Genomic DNA, 25,124 nt, shown 5'->3' with positions numbered 1-25,124 from the left:
TTGCCGCAGCCTTATTGGAAGACCAGAACAACAGTATGAAGTTTTAACTTACTTACTGTACATGAAGACCAACTGGCATAATAATTACTACAAATTCTTTCCTTAAACACCTTTTTGAGATGCATGACACGACAGGGCTTTGCACCATGCTTTTTTCAGTGTCAATATCCCAACATATGTAGATTAGAAGATCATAGTGTAGAAAGTACTGTTTTTGTTTTGTCATCAATCAGTACAAGTTTGAGGATCTTAAGACCTGTCTGAAAAACACTGGAAAAATACAATCCTTAGTTTGATAAGTTGGCGCTGAAGAGTCCTGTCCATACAGGACTATGTCATCTGCATAAAAATGTATTTTATATGTTTAGTTTTGCTTTACTTAGAAAAATTTTTGCTTTGCTTACAAAAAGACTATGATCACATCTCACCCAGTAAAAACTTGTTCAAAAGACAAATTTCTCAGTTTCTCAACATTTTCTACAGGTAAAAGGCAAAAATATCAAATATTACAAGTTATAAAACTATCCATCCATTCTTATGGCCATGGGTGGTGTCTAAAACATTGCCAACCACTATACTGCCAGGTATAAAATATAGTACATTTGAGTTAAATCTTTTTGGTAGCTGTCTTTTTTTGTAGCTCCAGCACTGTGAAAAGATATTTGCCTGCTTCTTTATTTCTTAGTTTTTTGCACATTAGCCACACTAAAATATAAATCATTTCCAAAGCATTTCAATCTGATTTGACTCCGACTTTGACAAGGCCACTCCAAAACCTTCATTTTGTTTTTCAAACCATTCACACCATTGCTGGTGTATTTCAGATCATTGACCCACTGTATAAGTGGGTGCACAAGTGCACTTGAGCTTCAGGGCATGAACTGATGGCTCGGTATTCTCCTTCAGGAGAATCATTTATATCATTGTCTGATAGAGAGCACAAATCATGGTTCCATCAATTATAACTAATTTGTATCAAGTCCTGAAGTAAGAAAGCAGCCCCGGCCCACTAGCACACTGCCACCACCATGTCTGACTGTTGGTGTGAGTTTTATGCCAAATGATGCAAACGTCCCAAAAAGCTCATTTTTGGTTCTGCTCAATTTTTGTCTCACCAGTCCACAGAGTATCCCAGATGTTTTTTCCCCTCAAAGATGTGATTGAGTTCTTTTCAGTCAGCTGTGTTTTTCTCCTTAGAACCCTCCCATGGATGCCATTTTTGCTCAGATTCTTTCGTGTTATTGAATCATGACCCTAACTAAGGCAAGTGAGGCATGTAGTTCTTTGGATGTTGTTCTGAGTTCTTTTGTGACCTCCTGGATAAGTCATCAGCGTGGAGTTGGAGTAATTTTGGTAGGGCGACGACTCCTGGGAAGGTCAACACTGTTTGAATTGTTTTCACTTTTTGGATTAAAGCTCTGACTGTGGTTCACAGGACTTAGAAATGGCTCAACAAAGCCTTAGAGATGTCTTTCCCTTTCCTCACTAGATATCAGTGGCGTGCTTTTCAGTTGTTTCTTTAGATTATGACATGATGTGTTGCTTTTTGACATTTTTAGCCTATTTCACTTTGTCAGACAGGTCCTGTTTAAATAGAAATCGGGCCTGGGTGAGGCTAGTGAAACTGAATTCAGGTTTCAAAAAAATAGTGGTTAATAGCAGTTAATTTATGACTTAAACAGGAAGTTAATTACTTTACCACCTCGGATCAGTTTGGTTTGGATAGCTTTTTTTTTTTTCCTCAATAAATGAAATCATAATTTAAAAACTGAATTTTGTATTTGCTCAGGCTATGTTTGTCTAGAATTAAAATTTCTTTGATGGTCTGAAACATTTAAATGTGACAAAAGGCTGCAACTACTTTTTCACACTGTTTCAACTGCTATATTTAAACAACAACATATACATAATTCGGGGTTAAATTGAGCACAGTGCCACAGTGGTTTGCCTCACAGCAACAAGAGTTCAATTCCACTCTCCGGCCGGGGCTTCCTCCCACAGTCCAAAGACATGCAGTTAGTGGGGATAAGTTTATTGGAAACTCCAAATTGCCCATAGGTGTGAGTGTGAGTGCGAATGGTTGTCTGTGTGTTAGCCCTGGATAAGCGGCAGAGAATGGATGAGCCTGTTCTGAGAGGTACTGTAGCTGTAAAGATGAGATCCAACCTGTAGATACTATAAGGATAAAAGGTAGAATTTGGTGAGTAAATCTAATCAGCACCAAACTGCCTAGTACAGTATTATCACAAAATGAGTTTAGACCTACTTCAATTTGTTCTGCAAAACATTTCACAAAAACATAATTCAGCAGCACAGCATGCATAGATTCAATATCTGACTTAAAAACTTTAAAACGAATTAGAACAATGGATTTGGTGAGCAGTCCTAACTTTTGAAAATAACCTCTCATCTTCCTCTCCTGTGCGCAACACTAAGAGTGGGAAACTCAACATTCGCTAGCAGGCACGCTGTGCAACAAACTGCACCGACACAGTTTGTGTTTTTGGTCATGTTTGTCAAGCTGTTTGAAAATTTCCAGTGGAAAGGACTTGGCACCTAAAAAAAAAAAATGCATTTATACTTGCTTGTCTTCAGTAGCTCCTATCTGGATGCTGAGTATCATAGCATGACTGAAACGTTGTTGTTTTTTTTACATCTGCACCATAAACGCATCACTGGGAAGAGAAGGCCAAATGAATGCACTGAAGATGTAAGCAGCCCGTGGGCTAACAATATTTTCTTATTACTGTGCAAGTGTTTCCATACCGCCGCGGGAAGCAACAAGAGTCTGCAGCACAAGTAAGAATGGGTTCATTTGACAGTCATTCGCATTATTAACCTGTCTACAAGATTCTATTGCTCACTAATCGAAGGGGCCAGAATGCCATTCTGGATCATTTCAGCCCAGTTTAACACTTGCTTATAATTGCAATGGGATTAAAAAGTCCCAAACATACTTATGTCTCAATCATGTCTAATACTCAGTACCCCAGTACTGCAAAACACAAACTAGCTGGAAAGCTGTCTTAAGTGAAGGGTAAAGTGACCTTAAACAGCTTGAATCAGACCGTTGATGAGTCGAATGACAATTAGATAAATAAGCTACTAATGCTGTCCAGGTAGAAGCGTGTAGTTGTAAATGAGCATTTAGTACACATCAGCTGTTTGCTGCAGTTAGATAACTTGGTCATTTGAGATTAATAGCAAGAATCTCCACTCAAACCACTGAATAACGCCAATGATTTTAATTGTGTTTCACTTTAAACCAATGTGTGAGAGTTAAATATTAGAACTTTCTGTGTGGCTCTTATGCTGCTGAAAAAAAGGCTGTAAACTATTAAACCCAGAGTGTCCGGTTTGTACGTAAATGTGCACATAACATTTACAAATACAGTTAAAAGATTATCTAATTATTGGGGATGTTTTCAACTGCTTTAGACTGGGTATACGAATGTTTTCTAATCACAGACAAAGAATACCAATCCCAGCTTTCTGCAGTGCTTAGATTGGTGGCACATCAAAGAAAAAGTTATGAACTGAGTGTAGAGCAAAAGAAAAGAAAAAAGCAGAGCAAAATGTTGACAGAGGAATTTCTGAGTAGTGCAAAAAGATTCAAAGGGCTTAGAGCCTCTGTCAGCTCTGTCACAGTATCTGACTGCGGAAACACCTCCGCACATATTCTGTGGAAGTCCTTCGACGCTTTGGAGCTTTGTTTGAAAGCTGCTGAGTTTTCCCACCTGGGACTGGAAAACCAGAGACTGTATTAGTGAATCGAATGAACGAATGTGTGTATTAGAGAGAGAGGAGAAGGTGGCGTGTACAAGTAAAGCAAAACGAGAGCACGCACAAGCAAGGTAATAAAACTGGACCGACGCTGCGTAGATGCAGCCAGATCTCCCGTTTGATTGGTAGTAATGAGAGTATGCTCTTCTTAACTGCCGGTGTCTGCGGTGCACATCAGTCAGCACATAAAAGCGACAGCACACAGGAAGAGGCCATGTTTCATTCATTGTCTGATATTCTAATGTCTGCTTGGGCAACTCTCTGAACTCAGCACTTCTCATTAAAAACAAATAAATAAATAAAGGCGTCTATCAGCTGGCAGTTTAATACTGTGGAAAATCTGTTAGACAAAAGCTGTGTGGAAGTGACCACGCGGGAGTGTGGAAACAGCATTTAAAAACAGCAGTAGTGGATCTGCACTTGTTTTGCCTCAAAGGGAAAACCCAGATGGGTAGAGCTGAAGCAGAGGGAAAAAAACATGTTAAATATTCATAGCTACCTCTTTTCCCACATCACCTGAAAGCAACATGATTATCAAGCAGGAAAGATGCGTTTGGCTCGCATTAATCATCAAAGAAAATGATGGTGCATATGTCATACATTTCCTTTGCACTTTTAATTTCCAGTCCTGTTCAGTCAGAGCTGGAAAGCACTAACTCAGCTAATAGTGCACCTGCTGGAGGGTCGCCACAAAGCAGGAGGCTCTTTTTTTTAATGTAAAAGGCTTTATTATTCAGACCAGAAAGTAAATGAGCAAAGCATAGCAGTGTTCAGAAAATAAAACACTGATCGGATTAAGTCAGACTACAGGTGTCACTCGCCTCTGTCAGTGCGCCCCAGGGCAGCTGTGGCTACAATGTAGCTTGCCATCACCAGTGTGTGAATGTGTGTGTGAATGGGTGAATGACTGAATGTAGTGTAAAGCGCTTTGGGGTCCTTAGGAACTAAGTAAAGCGCTATACAAATGCAGGCCATTTACCGTTTACAGGTGTTCACGGTGCCAAAAACTTGAAGGTTATCAGAAACGAACACGTGTAACAGCAGCAAGTAGTCAAGTCAAAAGTTCTCCAACTAAACTAAACAACCGACTCTATAAAGGAAGATTCTAACCTACATGTTTCAGGGTTCAACTCGCTTGCTTTTCATTTGCTCTGCGTGGCGTTTTTCTGTCACCATTTTGGTGTTTTGAAACCAAAAACTCTGATGTTATAATGACAATAACCGAGGCAATTCAATATTAATAGAAACCATTTTCCTAAAATGTAACTGCAGGTCACTCTGGTGACCCGTGTGCCCCATCTCTTGCCTAATGACAGCTGGGAAAGGTTTCAAGCGGTTGAGGAATTGGTTGGATGGTTTGATGGCTGGAGGTCATAATAACAGCTTGCATTAATGACTCATTCAGTTGGATTCCAGGGAAGGAAATTAGAGGCAATTTTTTAAAAAACAAAACAGATAAATTGTAGAGTTATTTGGGCCAATCCTAGACCCTGGCAGTAAATCCTAAAACAGATTTACAATGAAACAAAGAGCCCTTTTGAAATGTTTAAATGTTGCATTTACAATGCAGCACACAGTCATAAATGATCAATGATTGTCAAGCTAATTTAATATTTGTGAAGTATAAAATATAGTTTAAAAGCAAACATTTTCCCTCAAACGCATTCTCACCCATGTAGGCCAACGTGATCAGAGCTGACGCTTTAGCCTGACCTTACCCCAGAATGCTGAAGTCCTGAAGTCCCAAGTTTTTACTCACAACATGGCGTATGGATTTTCTTCACCATCAGTTACAGTGAAATATGCTGTGTTAGGCAAAAGACACGTGCTGCAGACAGATTATCTACAGGCACAGCACCAATGATGAGGCTGATGATGATTACTGTTTTGAGTGCATGAATCCTTTCAAGTAAGCCCACAATATTTAGTCATATAGCACTTCACAGACAAGAGTCAAAGAGTGCTTTACAGTTTGCAGTGTTTTAAAGGTTGGAGTCACTAAAAATGTCTGGTATCATTACCATCTTGAGGGTTGTTTTTGGCAGTTTTTCCTTTGGGAATATTCTTCAAAAATACTTAGCATATCTCACGGCTCTTTATTTTTGCCCATTTATATACTATAATCGAACCCACAGAGGCTGATGCTCCAGAATACTTAACAAGCCAAATTTATTGCTTTTTAATTAGCACAACAGTTTTCAGTTGTGCAATCATGATCAATTTGGTCTTTCACACGATCAAATAGCATTAGGGAACCCAATGTGTCACTGAAAAAAAGGAGTGATGGGTGTTTCTAGGCCTACACAGATTAAACCATTCAGTCATTAAACCATTAATGATTTTATAATGATTGATTACATCTGTCTGTTTTCTTAGCCACTCACTCAATCCAGGGTTGTTGGGGGTGGCTGGAGCGTGTCCCAGCTGTCTCTGGGCAAGACCCAGGGTATGTCCCAGTCAGGTTGCTAGTCCATCACAGGGCCAACACAGACACAAAGAAACCATTCAAGCTCACATTTACACCTACAGCCGATGTAGAATCAGCAGTTACATGGATGTCTTTGGATTGTGGGAGGAAGCACGCGGAGAAAACCCATGCAAGCGCAGGGAGAGCATGGACGCTCCACACAGAAAGGCCCAGCCAGCTGGCAGATTCAAACCCTTGCTGTGAGGCAACAGTGCGAACAACTGTTCCACTGTGTCATAATCATTATTTTCCATTCACAACAATTTTGGTCAATTTAATTTTAAATTTGAGAAAAAAATATGCTTTTCTTTCAAAAATGAGGACATCTGAGAATGATCCCAAGCTTTCCAGCAGTAGTTTATGTTAACACAGATCAAAAGGGGGCTCTTCAAAACTCTTCAAATGGCTACAAAGGATATTTGTTCAGCTTTATTTATATCTCAGATTTTAGTGGGACGATAAGGTCGAGAACTTAATACATCTTCAAATTGTCTCTAAGGTTGTGGATTTAAGCTGGTTATGGATCTGAAAACTACTAAAACAAAAAAAAAAAGCAGAATTAGCAAATTAAATTGCAATAGTCATCTTTAAATAAAATTGTAAAATCTAGCTATGCTTTGCTTTATTAAGTCTGAGATAGAAGCAGAGATTGTACATAAAAAGAAATCCACCATAGTTTCACTGAGTAGGAAGTGAAGTCCCGTGGCGAAGCCTCCAGCAGAATTTATGGTACCACATTAGTCTATGTAGTTTTTGGCTCCCAGAGTGATGCCTGTGTGCAGAACTTAACCTGCCATTGATAATGCTTTGCGTTGGTAGAATGCTAACTGGTTGAAGAAGTGCTTGAACAGGAAAGGGAGTGACAGCGCACACCTTCATGAGGAAGAAGTGCAAAATGATAATAAAGATCAACATATTACACTGGCTATAGTGAAGAGCTGTCATTATTATTAACACAGTTTCACGATAGAGAAAATCTGTTCTTTCGTGACTTTTATTCTGGCTGTGGCAAGAGCTAAATTGAAAGGCCAACAACAGAACAACAACAGTTTTTTTGCAGTTGCATTGAATGTTAGATAGAAAGCACTTAGGCATAGAAAAGAGTGCCTTTATAAATAACATGCTTTGAGTGCTCTAGTAGAGTAGAAAAGTAATGTAATGTGAGAACCAGTCCATTTACCAATCACCTAAGTCACCTACAGATAGCTATTAAAAGGAATGCAGATGTGCAACACTAACATAGGCTTCTGTTTTAGACCCAAATCTTGCACTCGTTTATCTACTGAAAATCAGTGCTCTGATTTGAATAGTTGATCAGCTGTAATTTAGATACGATTTAGATGTATTTTAGGCCTAAATGAAGGTCCGACGCTGATAATGAAAAATCGATAGAGTCAAAGACACTCCATTCATAATGTTAGACCCATACAGTTTCCTTTTTAATGCAAAATGTTATCTGCTCAGATCAAAACGTGGAGTGAATAATGAATAAGATTAGTCATCGTTTCAGAGTACTTTTTGCAACTTTGTCAGTGAACATGATGTGTAAGTGCAAATATATACTTTGCTTGACTTTGACTTTTAACCACTTTATGGCTCTTTTTGCTTTGCTGCCATTTGCTAGTGATTTCTGATCTCAGCCTAAAAATGGCTGCTTCGGTGATTAGGTGTCCATTTCATCTAGCGAAAGCTAGATTGTGTTATCTCTTGGCAAGCTTTAACCCCTGACAATGAATTAAAACTTGAAATGCGCTTGTACTCTGTGACATGAAAACTTTTGACATCTGAGTCTTGATTGTCTTCTCCTTCCTCCTCCACCTCCTCACTGAGCAGACTAATTAACTGCTCTCCCACTGCCTCGTCTTTCTCAGTGAAGCTTAAGAGCTTGATAGACAGTCAGAGAAAAGAGAATTCGTCAGTGTTCCACCACAAAAGGCTGTCAAAAAGAGAGAAAAAGAGATGTACAAGTTTTGGCCATGTTCATCTTCTTCTTCTCTTTAATTGCACCATCCTACAGAATCCAAAGTTTTCACAGACAGATCTATAAAAATCCCTGAGTAGTATATCCCAAGAGGATTTAACGTGTCTTATCTGAGGTGGTATCCATCTATTTGGGGGAGCTTTTGAACAAGAAAGCTGGTTTTACTGGCCTTTAGAGAGCTATAGATGAATAGATGAATTTCCTAACGTGGAGCAATCCAGACTGTAACGGCAATAATCGGTTCTCTCTTGACCTTCTCATAAGATTTGCTCTTCCCTCTTTCTCAGCAAAGAGTAGGGAAAGAAGAAATTATTGCATTAATTTAAAAAGACAGTGAAATGATCACACTGAGGGTAGACACATTATCTGCAGAATATTTGTGTAATAATGTAGTCTTTTCCTTTTTTTCCTAGCGCCTCCATTTATTGGTATAACCCCTGCTAAGCTACAAAAGTGATCCATCTCATATTGGCTCTCAACAGGAACTGTCTGCTCACTAATTTTGTCTTATAAAACTTTCACCTACTGATTTCATTCGTTTTTCAAACACCCACTCCATAGCCACCTTAGCAACTTCAGCCCGGGTGCTCATTTCTAAAATGACAAGAATTTAAGAGCCTTCTCTCCATCGTTAATTTTTTATCCCTCTCACATTTCTTTCTGGCCAAAGAGAAAATCCACCAAATGCTTGCACACAGCAGCATTTATAACTGTGAAACTGATCAACAAATTAATTTCATTTTAAGCACCCTCACATTCTGTGAATCTGTTCACAGGGTTAAAGTAGATTTGTACAAAGTTATCGTGTCCAGTTTGACTTCATGTTTAAAATTAACACTTGCAGCTTGAAAGAAGAAATGTTTAAAGACAGTTAGACCTGACGGTTTTTTATTTTTTATTTTTATCTTTAAACAATAATGCTAAAGTACTGTCAGATATGCAAACAAGCTAAAAAGTAAGTAAGATCATTGAAAAAGCAGTTTCTCAACAGCTCAATTACTTCTTAAAACAGAATAACTGCTATGATGCCTTCCAGTCAGGTTTTAGACAGAACCACAGCACTGAAACTTTTCTGACCAAAGTGTTCAATGACATATGTCTGAATACAGACAGTGGAAAAATGTCAGTCTTAGTTTTACTGGATCTCAGTGCAGCATTTGATACAGTTGACCACAACATATTACTCAAACGACTGGAGAACTGGACAGGTCTTTCAGGAACTGTACTAAACTGGTTCAAAACATACTTAGAAAACAGGAAATACTTTGTATCAATAGGTAACTTCACATCTGAGCAGACAAGTATCACATGTGGAGTTCCCCAAGGTTCCATCTTGGGACCCTTTCTGTTTAACATTTACATGCTCCCACTGGCACAGATTATAAAGAACAACAAAATAAACTATCACAGCTATGCAGATGACACACAAATATATATCACAATGTCACCAGGAGACCAAGGCCCTGTACAGGCTCTTGGTAAATGCATTGAGGAAATTAATGACTGGTTGTGCCACAATTTTCTCCAGCTAAACAAAAACAAAACTGAGGTAATAGTCTTTGGCGCCAAAGAAAAAGGATTACAGGTCACCAGAGAACTTCAATCTATACATCTAAAAACCACAAACCAGGCAAGAAATTTGGGTGTAGTGATGGATGCAGACCTAAACTTAGAAAAACACATTAAGACAATAACAAAATCAGCTTACTATCACCTCAAGAATACTTCAAGGATAAAAGATCTGATGTCTCAACAGGACCTGGAAAAACTAGTCCATGCATTCATCTTTAGTAGGCTTGACTACTGTAACAGCATCTTTACAGGTCTACCTAAAAAAATCAGTCAGACAACTACAGCTCATTCAGAACTCTGCTGCTCGAGTCCTCACTAAGACCAAAAAAGTGGACCACATCAGTCCAGCTCTGAGGTCTTTACACTGGCTGCCTGTCCGTCAGAGGATAGACTTTAAAGTCCTGATGCTGGTCTATAAAGCTCTGAATGGTTTAGGACCAAAATACATCAGTGACCTCCTGACCCAGTATGAACCTTCCAGATCCCTCAGGTCATCTGGATCCGGTCTTTTATCAGTTCCCAGAGTCAGAACCAGACACGGAGAAGCTGCATTCAGCTTTTATGCTCCTTATATCTGGAACAAACTCCCAGAAAGCCTCAGATCAGCTGAAACACTCAGTTTATTTAAATCCAGGTTGAAGACTCACCTATTCTCAGCTGCATTTGAATAAAGCACCAAATCCACACTTTTAAGTGTGGATTTGGTGTTCTGTGGATTATAACACTAATGTGCAATAATCTTTTCTGTCATCGTTGTATTTTTACTCAGTTGTATATAGCATTTGTATTTGTATTCTATTTTTATCTTATTGTATATTTATTTTATTTTATTCTACTGTATATAGTATTTTATTTTTATTTTTATTCTATTCTGTACAGTTGTGTACTGTATTTATTCTTATTGTATCCTAATTTTTGCCTCATAACTTTTGCACTGTCCACTTCCTGCTGTGACAAAACAAATTTCCCACGTGTGGGACTAATAAAGGTTATCTTATCTTATCTTAAGCTTAAATTTCAAAACTTACATTTAACTACTGATTTTATCTACTGTTCTGATTTTATCTGTTTTGATTTTATATACTGTTTTGTTTGTTTGTTAATTAGTTTGTTTGTTTGTTTGTTTGTTTGCTTGTTTTAATCAATTTTAAATCATGCTTTTTATTTGTTTTTGTTTCTAATGTCTCTGTAAAGCACTTTGAATCACCTTGTTGTTGAATTGTGCTATACAAATAAACTTGCCTTGCCTTGCCTTGCCTAAAACAACAATCCAGTTAGCAAGCTAGGGGGACTTTTCAAAAAGCGATTAAATTGTAAAAAAGTTCAAAAAATGTAACACTGTACTTTATTGGCACCATCGAAATTTACTATGCACAACGCTTTGCTCATAGGAGAAGAATTGTTTGAAGATAGAAAACAGGAGTTTATAATAGAAATGTGTCTCGAGCGTTAAAAAGAATTGTTATAATAGCAAACAAGCTAACAAAGCAGCTTGTTCTATTCACACTATATGAAAGATGAATTTAGCTTCCTGGTCTGAAAAGCGAAGCCAGTACAGAAATACAAAACTCCAGTCTCAAAGCTTCAGAACAGAATTTCACAAACCAGTGGGTGATGACATGTTTAATGTCTGTTAGCTGCCTTGCTAATAGACAGTTAACAAGCTAGCTTGAAAGCGTGGCCATGATTTTCTCTGTTTCTTTTTTTTGTAATGTCATTCTATTGTTATGAATTCCACAGTAGTTATAACTTTAGATGTAAGTAACACACCAATGGTAAAACCTATTTATATGAAAATATAAAAACATACTACAAAGTAGTTTAGATGCTAGCTTACAAAGAAAATGCAAGCAGGGAATACAAGAGTCATTACATTTTATGGAAGTCGTTCTGAAGTAATAAATGAGAGTGAGGTCCAGTGCAATCTCTGCTAAGCACAACTAGCATATCAGAAAATCTAATACGGTTCTGCCCAAATAGCAAAATCACATTAAATTAATGTTGTTTTTACATCCAAATCATCATTATGGTCAAGATTGAAATCTCAATGCTAAATAAATATCAAATCAAAGTTAAAATATTGATGAAACCTAACAGTGTAATAGTAAAACCATAGGAAAAATATTGATTCAAAGTTGTCCTGTTATAATTAGCGACTGAAAAGACTTTGATCTATAGTTGACCAGATTATACTGACAGGAGGTGGATTTGTAGTTGACAGGAAAATTGTATTGAAATGTCATCAATTTATAGTCGAAAACTTGTTTATTTAAGTTTATATCTTGATGTAAGGAAATCCCAAAAAGTTGATTCTGTTTATCTGGACGCAGCGTTTTCAGTAAAAGAAACTTTTAGTTACTTCTTCTTGGTCACAAATTACATAATTCCACTTAATGTAAGTCAGAATCCAAGAATTTCCACACTTTTGGAAGCAAAGCCGTGGAAACTGTATTCCATTTCCATTGCATTCATATTTTACTCACTTATCCCTGTCAAGGTTGTGAAGACATCACACCAAATAATTGTAATGCATGTGAAGTCTTGCTTTTCACAGACGCTGGCAAGAGTTTATGTATTGAGAATGGTAGATATTATTGCTTTAAAATAGCTGGCAGTCATCATTTCCAAACTAGTCATCCAGCCCACACAGATATTTTTTTCTTTACATAAAGATATGTCTGATAAACTGATTACAGACCATGATTTTTTTCACCTATCTTTTATATTTCTTTCTCTGGCAGCAAATAGTTTAACATAACATGTTAATAAGCACTTACCAGGCCTGCTCAGATTGTGGATTGGGCCAGTCCAAGCGGCACATGCGGCCCACAGTACCGTTATGCCTTGGGAAAGACTTGAGAGTACTAAACACCGGATAAGGCACCATGATTAACAATGACACCACCCAGGTAGCAGCGATGACGCGATAGGCGTGAGATCGGGTCTGCCATGCACGGGATTTCAGTGGGTTACAGATGGCACTGTATCTTTCGATAGCAATGGCCACCAGGCTGAAGGTGGAGATGCTGACGGAGACTCCTGGAAGAGAAAATAAATGAGACTAAGAAAACATTTGCAAAGCCAGTCGACTCACTTCTTGTACACAAAGAGACACATTGTTGCAAAATTTACATTCTACATTCGTACTCCTGAATAGATAAATCATTTGGTTATCCTTCAGTTTGGACTCTCCACAAGGTTCTCCGGGTGCCACCCTGAGATACTGAAAAATATCTGAACTGAACTAAAAACATAAAGTGAAAAAGAAGGCAGACATATTTGTTCATTCATTTGACTGAAAACATGCTTTACTCCTGACTTTTAAGTGGCACACCTGGCAAAATTGCTTTACATCATGTTAAAATTGCATTTAACATTTTGTATTGTTATGCTTAATTGGATCCCCTGTGTCCACAAGAGGAAAACATGAGAAAGAGAATATTACCTGAATTATTTTTATGACATAACCCATCCCCTTGGAATATCTCACAAAATGTGCCATCACTATTACTCAGTATAACAAATATCAACCTGTTGACAAGAAACATGTCCACGTACTAATGGCACATTTTGGAAATAGAGCAGTACTAAGCACATACATTTAAGTCTAATATTTGCTCATCTTTTAGCTAACACTAACAAACAAATTGTTTGTTTAAACATGTCAAAAGCAGCCGTGACTATTTACAGAGGAGAAAAGTATGTGAAAGAACACACCCTTGCAATACAAGAGCCTCCTAGTTCAAAGTCAAATAAATGTCAGGCTGCTCCATCAACAGTAGCAATGTGGCCCTGTTTTCTATGGACCAAAACTGACTGATGACAACAGTTCAGCCACAGATCCAACAGGATACTTTTCAATGCTGTAACTAAGTGGCAAACATCGCCCAGATTAGGTTTAAATGTCTCTGCTATCTGGATATCAGTCAGACTAGAAAGCCAATTTAACTTGTGGGCTTTAAGCACCCTTTTAGAAATGTGAATGCACTATGCACTTTAGACATGAAGCATACAGAGCATAATTTATGTGATAACAGTGTTAACAGTGATGCCATCTTCACTGCCTGGTGAGTGACATCGCTACCCAGACTGCATTCCAATGTAAGCAAGAATTGTAGCTTAGGAATGAAAGGACCTTTACAAGTCTAACAGGTTTTTGGTATGAGTTTTAAATAGCTGGTGTTAAAATCCAGGTTATGGTCACATTTTGTTTTAGACACATGGGAAACAGGAAAAAAGGCTAAAGGATGTTACATTTCAATTAAGTCTTGTAACGAGTGAAAATCAGCTAAACTCAAACTTTACCACAAAGCCTAACCCAAGTCACCAGAGACCTGGTGGATGTTTAGAGTTTACAATTCATTTCAACTTTATTTATACAATGCCAAATCACAACAACAGTTGCCTCTGTAAGGTAGACCCTATAACACAACAAAGAAAGGGAGGCGACCCCCACGTGGGGGTGGGAGGGAGGCCTCCCATATTCAACGTGCTGGGACCTGATGAGTTTGTTGTTGTTGTTGTGTGTATGTGTGGCTGGCAGCTGAAAAGCTGCAACTGGGGAAAAAAAGTGTGTCAAAAGTGTGAACTATGTGGTCGAAGTATGAAGTAACTTGTTGTGTGTCTGTGCTCGAATTGTGAGTCCAGATGAGGTAAAAGCACACGCACATACCTGTGTGTCACAAGCAGGAATAAATTCCCTGCGCTGAACCTCTGTTGCTACGAGAGGCAGCAACCTCAATCCTCCATTTCTCTGTCACGCAGCATATTAATCCCCATTCATTGTTCCTCCAGGACGGAAGAACATGCCTGCCTAAACCAGGGCTTTACGTTATCACTCATGGGAGGAAGTCATTTTGCATTCTCCTGTGAGCACGGTGCAACTCAATTTACAGGAACAATACTAAGCTTTTGAGTGGTGGTCAGAAACTGTTTCCCTTCATCCTTTGGTGCAGGCTTTTCCTGCAAACCTGTGATTAAAAAAACAAAACTGTGTTCCTTTCTATTGTGATAAGCTTTTCTATCTTATCAAAGGTAAAAGATTAAGGATTTAAGTATATATTGAGTGAAAAACGCAAGGATTGAAACCCCCAGAGAAAAAAAAGGGGGAAACAGCAAGGATAGTTGGTGTTGGTGGATCTGATGGGAGCAGGGAGGAGCTGTATCTTATTCCTGCGCCACCAGAACAAAGGAGCTGACTGGCAAAGATATTCAACAACAAAGAGAACATCAGCTGCACAAAAAGACGTCTGAATACCTTTTCTGTTCCATGAGCTGTAGAAAAAACAGTATTTCAGCTCTTTGCAAGACGGATAACCTTTTGATTGCTGCTTCACTTGCATGAAACCTGAAGGGATAACAAAGCTGCCCCTTGATAATCAGGCAATCATTAGTCCAACCAAATCAGTAAACCCAGTGCAGTAAAAAAGTATTTTCCCCTCCTTGATTTCCTAGTTTCTTGGTATATTTGTCAGATCATCAAACAAATTTTAACTCTAGACAAAGATATTCTGAGTAAATACAAAATGCATTTTTTAAAATATTATTGTAGGGTCTTTGCCTAACAGTATAAAGCACCTTGAGTTGACTGTTGCTGTGTGAAAAAGTACTTGCCTCCTAAACCTAATAGCTAGTTTTGCCACCCTTTACCGCAATAACTGCAACATGAGTCCTTCACATCGTTGTGGAGGAATTTTGGCCCACTCTTCTTTGCAGAAGTCGAGCATTAAAGGCCAGTTGAAGGCCATGGAGAAGCATAAGTCCGGTCTTTGACTTGGCCTTGGACAGAAACCTTCCAAACCATCCAGCTTTTGTCTCGTCAATCCACAGAACAATTTCCCGAAAGTTGTAGGGATCATTAAGGTTTTGTCTTTTTTCTTGTGTTCTTTTAAGTCAGCAGTGGTTTTCTCCTTAGAACCCTCCCATGGATGCCCAGTCTGCCCACTTTCCTTCTTATTGTTGAATCATGAACACTGAGCTTAATTACAGTCAGAATCAGAATACTTCATTAATCCATGAGGAATCAATTATTAAGAAATCAGGATGGGGGTAAATACCTTTAACAGAATTGGATATACTGACTCGGTTGGAGCGAGGTGCCAGAAGGAGCACCTCACCGTGGGACAGAAGAGCTGAACTACTTCAGGGCCAAAGGTATAAGATAAAGCGGATATTTGAAAGAATACTCATCATGCAAAGCTCCTCTAGCAAAATGTAATCTTCCTTTTAATACTTGAACTTGATTTTTTATGACCCTCGAAAACTATATGAATAGTGAAATTATTATCCTAAATATGCAATGATAATTTGAATACTTTGGCTTAGCACGAGTGGGGGCATTCAGACTATAAGGTACTCCTCTCCCGTGGGGTGTGCAAAAATACTGCAGTGTAAGAAATGTGCGTTGCTTTGTAAAAACTGCAGTGCAGCTTGTTGATTTGGCCCATCGCTAATACTGTCAGACTCACATTATAACTGTAGAACATCTTCCTGCATCCTTAATTTTGTGTATGTCATGGTTTTTGTAACAAACTACACTTTTAGTTAGAAGTCCTGTTTTTTCTCGTTTTGTTTCTTTGATGGTTTTTCCCCTACTCTTTTATCTGTTTTATCTGTTGACTTTACTTGGTTCACCCTTTTAGTCTTGTTAGTTCTTGATTAGTTCTTCTTGTGGTTTTTTTACTTTTGCCTTCCTCTTTTGTTCTTTTTCCCACCCTCATCAGTGTTTGAGTGAGTTCACCTGTTTTTATTGCCTCTCTCTGTCTATGGTGTGTATTTAGTGTGTCTCAGTTTCCTCAGTCTTGGTCTGTTTCCCATTCCTTTTGTCTCCACTTTGTTTAATTCTGGCTTGCACCTTTTGGTAGCTCTACTTCTCTTTTAGATTTTTTCAAGTTTTTTGTTTTTCCAAGCACGTCTGTATAAGACCTTCTGTTTAAATACACAATCTTTGAAATTACTGGCAGACTGTTGCCCTTTTGTCTGCTTTTGGGTGAGTCAGTGAGCTCATTCAACAGGGCCAGGAGCATTACAAAAAGAGTTGCTAACAGGCAATTTGATCCCAATTGTAATGGTGCCAGTTTACCAAAATATGTAGAAACTGCATATGCTGCACAATGTGCAAACATAATGTATGTTTACAGGGTACCCTGTATTGTGTCCATGGATTTTTTTTTCTATTAATCAAGAAGAGCAGTATGACCTGTTACCGGAGTGCTAAATATGCTGTTACACTTTTTGTCAAAGAGACTCTGACTGTGCCAGCCTGTTTCCATGAAACAATCCTGACTGCCATCATTGTTGTCCACTGTCCACTGCATGTCTACGCAGAAGGAGGTGGGTGGCACAGTCAGCACATGCAAATCTTAACACAGAGCACAGACACTGTAAGTCGTCTCACACTGTAAGTCTCTCACGCCCACATGTCTCTTTCAAGTGCTAAGCACAGACATGGAGAGAGATCAAATCGCACACAGGGGTTTTCTTTTGTTATTGCTTGAAGTTGGCGATGCTCAGCCACGGCACCGGCTTACACTGATTGCAGAGAAAGGGAACACGGAAAGGGAGGAATGTTGTTATATTCATTCTTTCACCGCAAGGTAAAGAAGAGGTATAATCAAATAAACAATGCAATGATGGAGAAAAGCAAGTGTTATTTATATAGCACATTCAATGGTGCATTAGAAAGCAAACAAACAGCAGGATTAAAAGAAAGGGCAGTAAAAATCATTTGAAGTCAAATGTATTAAGTTTGTATTATGTTGTGTGTGTTTGTGGATGTAAGTTATAAATGAACACATGGTTGGGGACCAAGCCAAAAAACATGGAAGATGCAGGTTTTAGGAATGAATGACTGCAGCAGTGACACTTTCATATATAGCCTGTAAACTGCATGAGGACTTCTGAGGACATATTAATAAAGATAAGTAGGTTTATAGTCATTACTGAGGCCTGTAGAGTCACAAGTTCACATGAGTGATGTTTTTAAACCCTACACTTATAGTAACTGATGGCCGTGAGGCTCTGTAGATCCATACTGACAGGAAATGCACTTTCAGGTGATGTACAGCACTGATCCTTCAGTGATTTAAACTCATGACACTGTTACACAGACAGCACAAGGAAATTCAGACCAGACTAATGTGCTCTTAGTCGGAAAGTTTGGCCCTAATTCTTCAACCCTTTCAATATTTCAGAGAAAAAAATATCAGACCATCTGTTTTATTACAGCCACTAGAAGTCAACACTGAGATGAGATCAGCACCATCAATGGACCGATTTATGAAACCTCTAAAGAAAATTAAACTCCAACCAATACTGAAGGGGTTCCCCCACACAGGCTGCCCAGGTATAATACTGGCCTCTGAGGTGTATTTTTCATTTAGCATTTTTCAGGTTTTTGACAGGACAAAGCTACCTACAGTGGCCCCCTCTTTCTTATTTTTAAAGTTCAGTCCCTCCTAACCAGGTAGCACTGCTTATATTGGTTTCGTAATAGCTGGCTTGTTAGCCAGGTTTTAGCTGTGCTCGGTATCATTCAGCCAGGTACCCTACTCCAGAGAGGATCTGTGCTATGAGTTGTAGAACCTGCAGCAAATAGCAAAATGGGTAAGCCAAGCTCACCAAGGCTGACAAGTAAAGAAGGACTACCAGCTGCAGCCCAAAATAATGGAGTTACTTGGTGCTGATTATTAAATTCACTTCTGGGACCTTATGAAGTGGAGTCAACTTTGGATACCATGGAAACCATCGGTACATCTCTCAGAGTTCAGTGAAGGCAAGCATTAAGCAGGACCGAAACAAATGTCCCTCACATACCAAGGGTAAGAAAAAAACTGGTGGTCAGTGGTAGTTATAGTAAATCAAAGGACATTTACAGTGTTTTTTACTTTTTATTGTGTTATTTTCAGTTGAATTCATGTTTCAGGTCCAGTTTATCTTTAAAACTAGGCACAAACACAAGATGAAATGTCTGTAAATTTGAAGTATCTAACTTGATTTGCTCTAATTTCCTTCGGGATTAATAAAGTATTCTGATTCTGATTCTAATTGATTATCTTTCTTATTGCTACTTTAAAGTATTTCATCATATTTTCAAGCTAAATTTTAAAGATACATATGTGGTTATTCTTTTATGTGCTTGGATGAGAAGTCTTAACATCAGTGTTGTTTTTAAGGCAGTATTTGGATCATTTTTCTCTAAACTTATTATCTTTATGTTTGTCAGAGCTGATTCACTGATGGAGGAATTTGTGGAGCTGAGTAGCACCAGCAGCCAAATGCTGACAGCGGCAGAGGTAAGTCACTTTAACATGACATTAGATAAGGAGGAGACATGGCATTCCAAGTGTAACCCACCTAAAATTGCCTCATGAAAATTAACTGCTGATCCCAGGGAATGCCAATAGGTGGCGCTATGAGATTATGTAGTGCTTGTGAGCTTGAGTAGCGAAGTAGTGAAGGAAAACAACGTTAAGGCTATTAGATGGATTTCCGGCTCTTTTTAGAGAACCGGCTCTTTCGGCTCAGATCACTAAAAAGAGCCAGCTCTTTCGGCTCCGAACCGGCTCTTCAGGTTGTTTTGTTGCTTTAATTTATTTATTATTAACAATAATATAAAATTATGCAGAAAAGGAATTACTAACGTGAAAAAAAGTGGTTTTATTTATATATGTTTATATATAAATATATGCGGTGGCCCCTAAAGACAAAACATGTACAAACTCCAAAACACATTTCTAGCATGAACTGAACTTCCAAAACAGAGCTACCTAGCTCACATAAATTACACAATTGAAAGCATATGTGTATTGTTTGTGTATTTATACACAAGCACTCATATATATTCAAATAATAAAAAAAAAAAATGTTCATTTACCTGCTACTACCACACACCAAATCCGGTTGTTGGTACTTGCTGGCTTGTGTAGCCACTAGGTAACAAAAGCTCAACACTGCGCCTAGCATCCTGGAGCACTTCTGTTGTGTTTTGTATGTGCTTCTGAGTTTGTACGTGCTTCAGAGTTCGGACGTGTTTTGAAGTTTGTACGTCCTTTGTCTCTAGGGGCCACTGTAAATATACTTTTATTTATTCACTCCACATAAAATGTAATAAATTAATCATATAATACAAAAATCAACTATTCACATTTCAGCTTTTAACTATTTAAATTTTCAGCTATTTCCTTTTACAAATTTAAAGTGAAACAACACAAAAAAACCACAACACAATTAAATATATTAAATATATATATATAAGCAGTCTTTGGATAAATAGTACTGCGACCACGTTTTGCACTTCCCTCATGCATTGATAAGGTGCATTCTCACAGTTCAGTAAGAGCTGGATTAATGTGACTGCTGTTCACAAAATATGAGATTTGGTTGCAAATGCGACCTAATTTCTCAATGGCGCCACTAAAAAGAATCCTAGGACCAGCTGTTTGAGTAAAAACAAAAAAGTCTCCGCAACTACGCAGGCTACGTTCACACTGCTTGCGAAAGCGCATCAAATCCGACTTTTTTGACCCTATGCGACCCATATCCAATAATGGTATGACAGTGTGAACAGCACAAATCCGATATTTTCAAATCCGATCTGGGTCACTTTCGTATGTGGTACTGAATCCGATACATATCTGATGTTTTAGAAAGCGACTGCTGTTTGAATTGTCAGGTCGCATTAAATCCATCTTTTACGTCACTGACACAAAACAGACGCCAATTATCAGCGCCGGACAAGGCATCGTGAACACTTGCTGGCCATCCAGTGAAACTGTTGGGAAGACAACGTTGGAGAAACGTGAACATTTTATTTGTACTGTATAATCTGCAGATTCTGACAGAAATCTGCAACTATCCTTTGAAGCACCGCTTCTCTCTAAAACAGCAATAAGGATCATTATTAGGCCATATGTAAATAACAAAATAACTTTATAACTTAAAGCAAAATTGGGAAACGTAAAGTCCGAAACAAGTCTTTATATTAAGGCCATCAGTCAAACAATACTGTTTGGTCTGGATCTAACCAGAGCGCGTTGTGTGTGACGTCTTCTTTTGCGCATGCGGGCCGCTTTGAGGGTTCACACTAGAGCGCGTTTGTTGTCGCATTTTATTTGTAGTGTGAACAAGCAGACAAAAAAAAACAGATTTGATCAAAAAATCGGAATTGAGCTTTAAGACCTGCAATGTGAACGTAGGCTAACTCTCTGTGTGGCCAACACCAGACAACATTATGCCCACATCGTGGCCTAAACCAATCATGAAGGTGCTGCTTAGAGATCGACAGACCACGTGAGTTTCACGCGTTGCATTGTAGGTACTAGTGGCAGCAAAATCGAAACACTGCATCAAGCACTAGCATTTCCAGCACCGGTAATCATTAATTCTGCAGTTTTAATCCATACCTGCATTTTATTTTCCCCAAAAACAATTATGTACAAAACGAAGGAGAACACAGCAGGTCTGTACAAAGACCGACTTGACAAAAAGGCAAAAACAAAGTACGAGGAAAAAAATCAAAGGAGTGAAAGGGTTAGACCCATAGGAGCATACAGAATGGAGTAAAGACATTAGCGTGCTGCCTAGGGCTGCCACAATTAGTCGACTAGTCACGATTACGTCTAATTTAATAGTCGACGTGTCGTTTGACGCTTTGTAAGATCCCAAAAGACGCAGGAATAAGTACTAGAATTTAAGAGTGTAATAACGGACTGAAACAGAAGATGGCAGCACTGCATGTACAAGGATGCCAGCTGCCGTTAAATCCCGTAGAAGAAGAAGCTGTGTCCAGGAATTCATAGCGCAGCCCAGCTCAGTTTCCAACAATGGCGGCAGCTAGTTAGTTTTAATATTACTCTTATTATTCTTTCTGGGTCACAAAATAAACGATTAACATATTTTCAGGCGAGAATGTAGCTGTGTAAACCTCAAATATCTGCTCAGTTTATCAAGACACCACATATTTTCAAAAGCACTCCGACGTTTTCGGAGACGTCTGCTACCCACTAGCTCGATAGTTAGCCGGGGGCAAGGTTCACTAGAGCCCGTGAGAACACCGGACTCCCGGTAACTCGTTTTCAAACCCTCCGCCGTCTTTCGCTACTCAGGTTAAACATGATATATAAGTTACTTAGATAACTTAAAAATGTTATTGTTTGGCTTTTTTTTAGTATTTTATTTGTTCCTGATTAAATCTGTTTGGCTGAGATTAAAGTTATAGTTTTTACACAGCTGAATAAACGTCAAGCAGATTAAACTCCATCGAAACAATCTGCAAATGTCATTAAAATTTAATAAACTCTCATCTTGTCTTTATTTTTAGTTAGCACATACCTTAAACACTTAAAGCTGTAAGCTAATGATAGTTATATAAGAGCAGATGCATGCTGGTGCAATAAGCTGCACGTTTTACGTCCAATGGATGCATGATCTGATTAGTCGACTAATCGCAAAAATAATCGGTGACTAGTCGACTATCAAAATAATCGTTTGTGGCAGCCCTAGTGCTGCCCAACTTTCATCACGCACATATTTATTATTATATGGTCCTAAGTGTGAGTGCACACACTCAAAAAAATGTTAAGTAACTTCAGACCCCTGCAACAAGCCCAGGTCCAGTTTCTTTGGTGATTTGGACTATTCCATTTCACAGCTGTTGTTAAATTTTTTTCTTTCTTCAATGCAAAAAATAAATAACCATATCAAAACAACATACTGGAAAACAGTTATTCATCACTTGATTGCTTCAATACAACTCTTGGGCACATATATGCGGGACTTCTCGTGGCTGTTTTGATGTCGCTCTCCTGCTTAACCGATCAAATCTGGCTGTGGTAGCAGCTTTAAACTCCGTATGACCCAGGCTGATAGAGGGTGCCCAGTCTGGATCGTGTTCCAGGATTTTGTAGGCTGGTTTTCCTACAAAACACAACAAACATTAGCCCGCAAAGCCACAGCAAACAAAGCAGCATAGTGCAACGAATTCAAATCAATATAAGACTTATTTGTAACCTACATCATCAATTTTGTTATGATAAATTACGTAATAACTACAAAAGAAGACTTACCTTCGTGGGAATGCTTGGAGCAGAGTAACATGTGAGCTGGAGTGTTCTGGAATGTTATATTTGGTCTTCGAATGGCTGCAATCCAGGCCATCCGTTGGCTCTTTGTTACTTCGGAAACATGGCTTGAACAATTTCTCTTCCACAACGGAATCCGATTAAAACCAATCTCTTTACCCGTCAGCTTCCCGTCACTGTCATGCAATCGGCTATTGCAGTTAAAAATACAACAGCTTTTGGCTATTCTTTGTTTCTTTTTATTGCTGTGTGACTGTTTTCTTGTGAAAGCCTACATGCGCTACTACCACTTGCCACTCGTACCTACAATCCTTTGCGGTTTTGATGTCACATTTTCAATCTCTATATGAACACGCTGCTGAAGCGCCGCAGCACCGACTCCGTGCTGCTGCACTTTGATCCATTTGTGTGTCACGCGCGTGTCTCTGCACAGACACACAGAAAGGGGAAATAACATAGGGAATTACCACAATATCCAGTAGCGCACGGCGACACCCGCACATTCTGCCAATGTGCCGCCAAAAGAATCCTAGGTTGCACCGGTGCTACCAGCCGGCTCGAGTAAAAAAAAAAAAAAAGTCTCCGCAACTCTGTGTGATCAACAACAAACATATTATGCCCATATCGTGGTCTAAACCAATCAGAGATAGTCAAAGGCTGAACCTCTCAGATGCCCATGCCCAAGGTAAGATGTTCAGATATTGAGATGTTTGGTTCGAATCCTTTGAGGCATTATAAAATTTTGACTTTTTTAATTTTGACTTTTGACCATATTTTTCGGACTTTAAGGGGTGCTTAAAATCCTTTCATTTCCTCAAAAGTGTGCCTTATGCATGAGTTCTGGTTGTGCTAACTGACCACGAACTGATTTTATGTGGTACACGGCACTCAAAAATCTGTCAAAATGTTTTAGTACGACTTTGGTAAGCTACAAAGCCACAATGCTGACAGCCCTAAATTTTGGGGGGAAATTAGTTTCTCCATGTATTGATTTCCTCTGTGTTGTAAACGTGCAAATCAGTCCGTGCATGATTACATTCCTATCAAAAAGTCTGCGTATGTGCAAATGTATCGCCCATCGTCGATTATTGGACTGACGATTGTCGGTTGGAAAATTTTTACATATCGCCCAACCCTAGTGTGATACACAGTAATAAACTTGACTGAAATTTGCCAAACTCTCTCTTTATTGCTAACAGCTTTTACTCTGAAATTTATACACTCATTATGTTTACCTATCCCCCTTATGTGCAATATCACTAAGTGCAATTTTTCTGATGCAACATTGTATTTTATTCTATTTTATCTTGTTCTACTCTATTGTTTTTCTTCATTTTTGCACTGTCCACTTTCTGCTGTGAACAAACAAATTTCCTACGTGTGGGACTAATAAAGGTTTATCTTATCTTATCTTATGTGAAGGTGAAAGGTCAACAGTGACATAAAAATGTTGCCAAAGGGGCCAGGGGAACAGTTAATTTAGCATTTTTGGCATTACAGGTACAGCCAGGATATATTTTTACTTACCTTTCACTAAAATTGCATAATTGACTCCAATTATGAGAAGGGGGTAGATTCAATTGAAGAACAGCTGGATCTGCGCACGAAAGTTGACACCAAACAATACCTCTGTGAGCAGTGTGGGAAAATGTTCAAAACATTAAGTTTGAAGGTCCATCAGCGTCTGCACACTGGATAAAAACCCTACTCTTGCGATAAGTGTGGCCAGAGCTTTGCTCAATTAGTTCGTGTTCAGGTACATCAGTTTGGGCACAGTGGGAAAAAAAACATTCCTATGTGAAGCGTGTGGACTTACCTTCACTCACTTAAGTCCTTTGAAAAGACATCAACACACCCACACAGGAGAAAAACCATTCCCCTGTGATGAGTGTGGAAAAAGGTTCACTCACTCAGGTAACTTGAAAAGACCAGTGTACTCACACGGGAGAAAAACCATACTGCTGTGATAACTGTGGAAAAAGCTTCATCTAATCAATTCATTTACAGAGACATAAGTGCATGCCACAGGTGTAGGAGGCGTCCTGCCCTTCATCGGCATTTCCACAAATGTTTATCAAACTATTTCATAAAACCATTAACATAATTTGCAAGCATTGTCATGGTCCGGGTGTGTGCTAGTGTGTCTCCCTCTGAGCCGGCATCTCCACCCCTGGGAGGGGCCTCTGTGTTCTGCTGATTGCTCGCAGATTAAGCCAGGGACTCATAAGGCCAGCGCACTCAA

General features: G+C 38.8%; 1 protein-coding gene across 2 annotated transcripts in view; it reads right to left on the bottom strand.

The window, feature by feature from the left end:
- The window catches only part of LOC146360990 (cholecystokinin receptor-like), a 64,706-nt gene that overhangs the window by 5,565 nt on the left and 34,017 nt on the right, over positions 1–25,124 (bottom strand). For both annotated transcript variants that reach the window (XM_084921346.1, XM_084921347.1), the window contains exon 3: positions 12,581–12,842. In XM_084921346.1, coding sequence (XP_084777472.1) covers positions 12,581–12,842 — 262 coding nt within the window. The remainder of the gene's footprint in view (positions 1–12,580; positions 12,843–25,124) is intronic.

This window comes from Perissodus microlepis, chromosome 23 (genome assembly GCF_051167445.1).
Source record: "Perissodus microlepis isolate ML-2025 ecotype Zambia chromosome 23, ASM5116744v1, whole genome shotgun sequence".
Taxonomy (NCBI): domain Eukaryota; kingdom Metazoa; phylum Chordata; class Actinopteri; order Cichliformes; family Cichlidae; genus Perissodus; species Perissodus microlepis.
The sequence above is the reverse complement of the archived record's forward strand: the minus strand, read 5'-3'. Positions and strand labels throughout refer to the sequence as shown.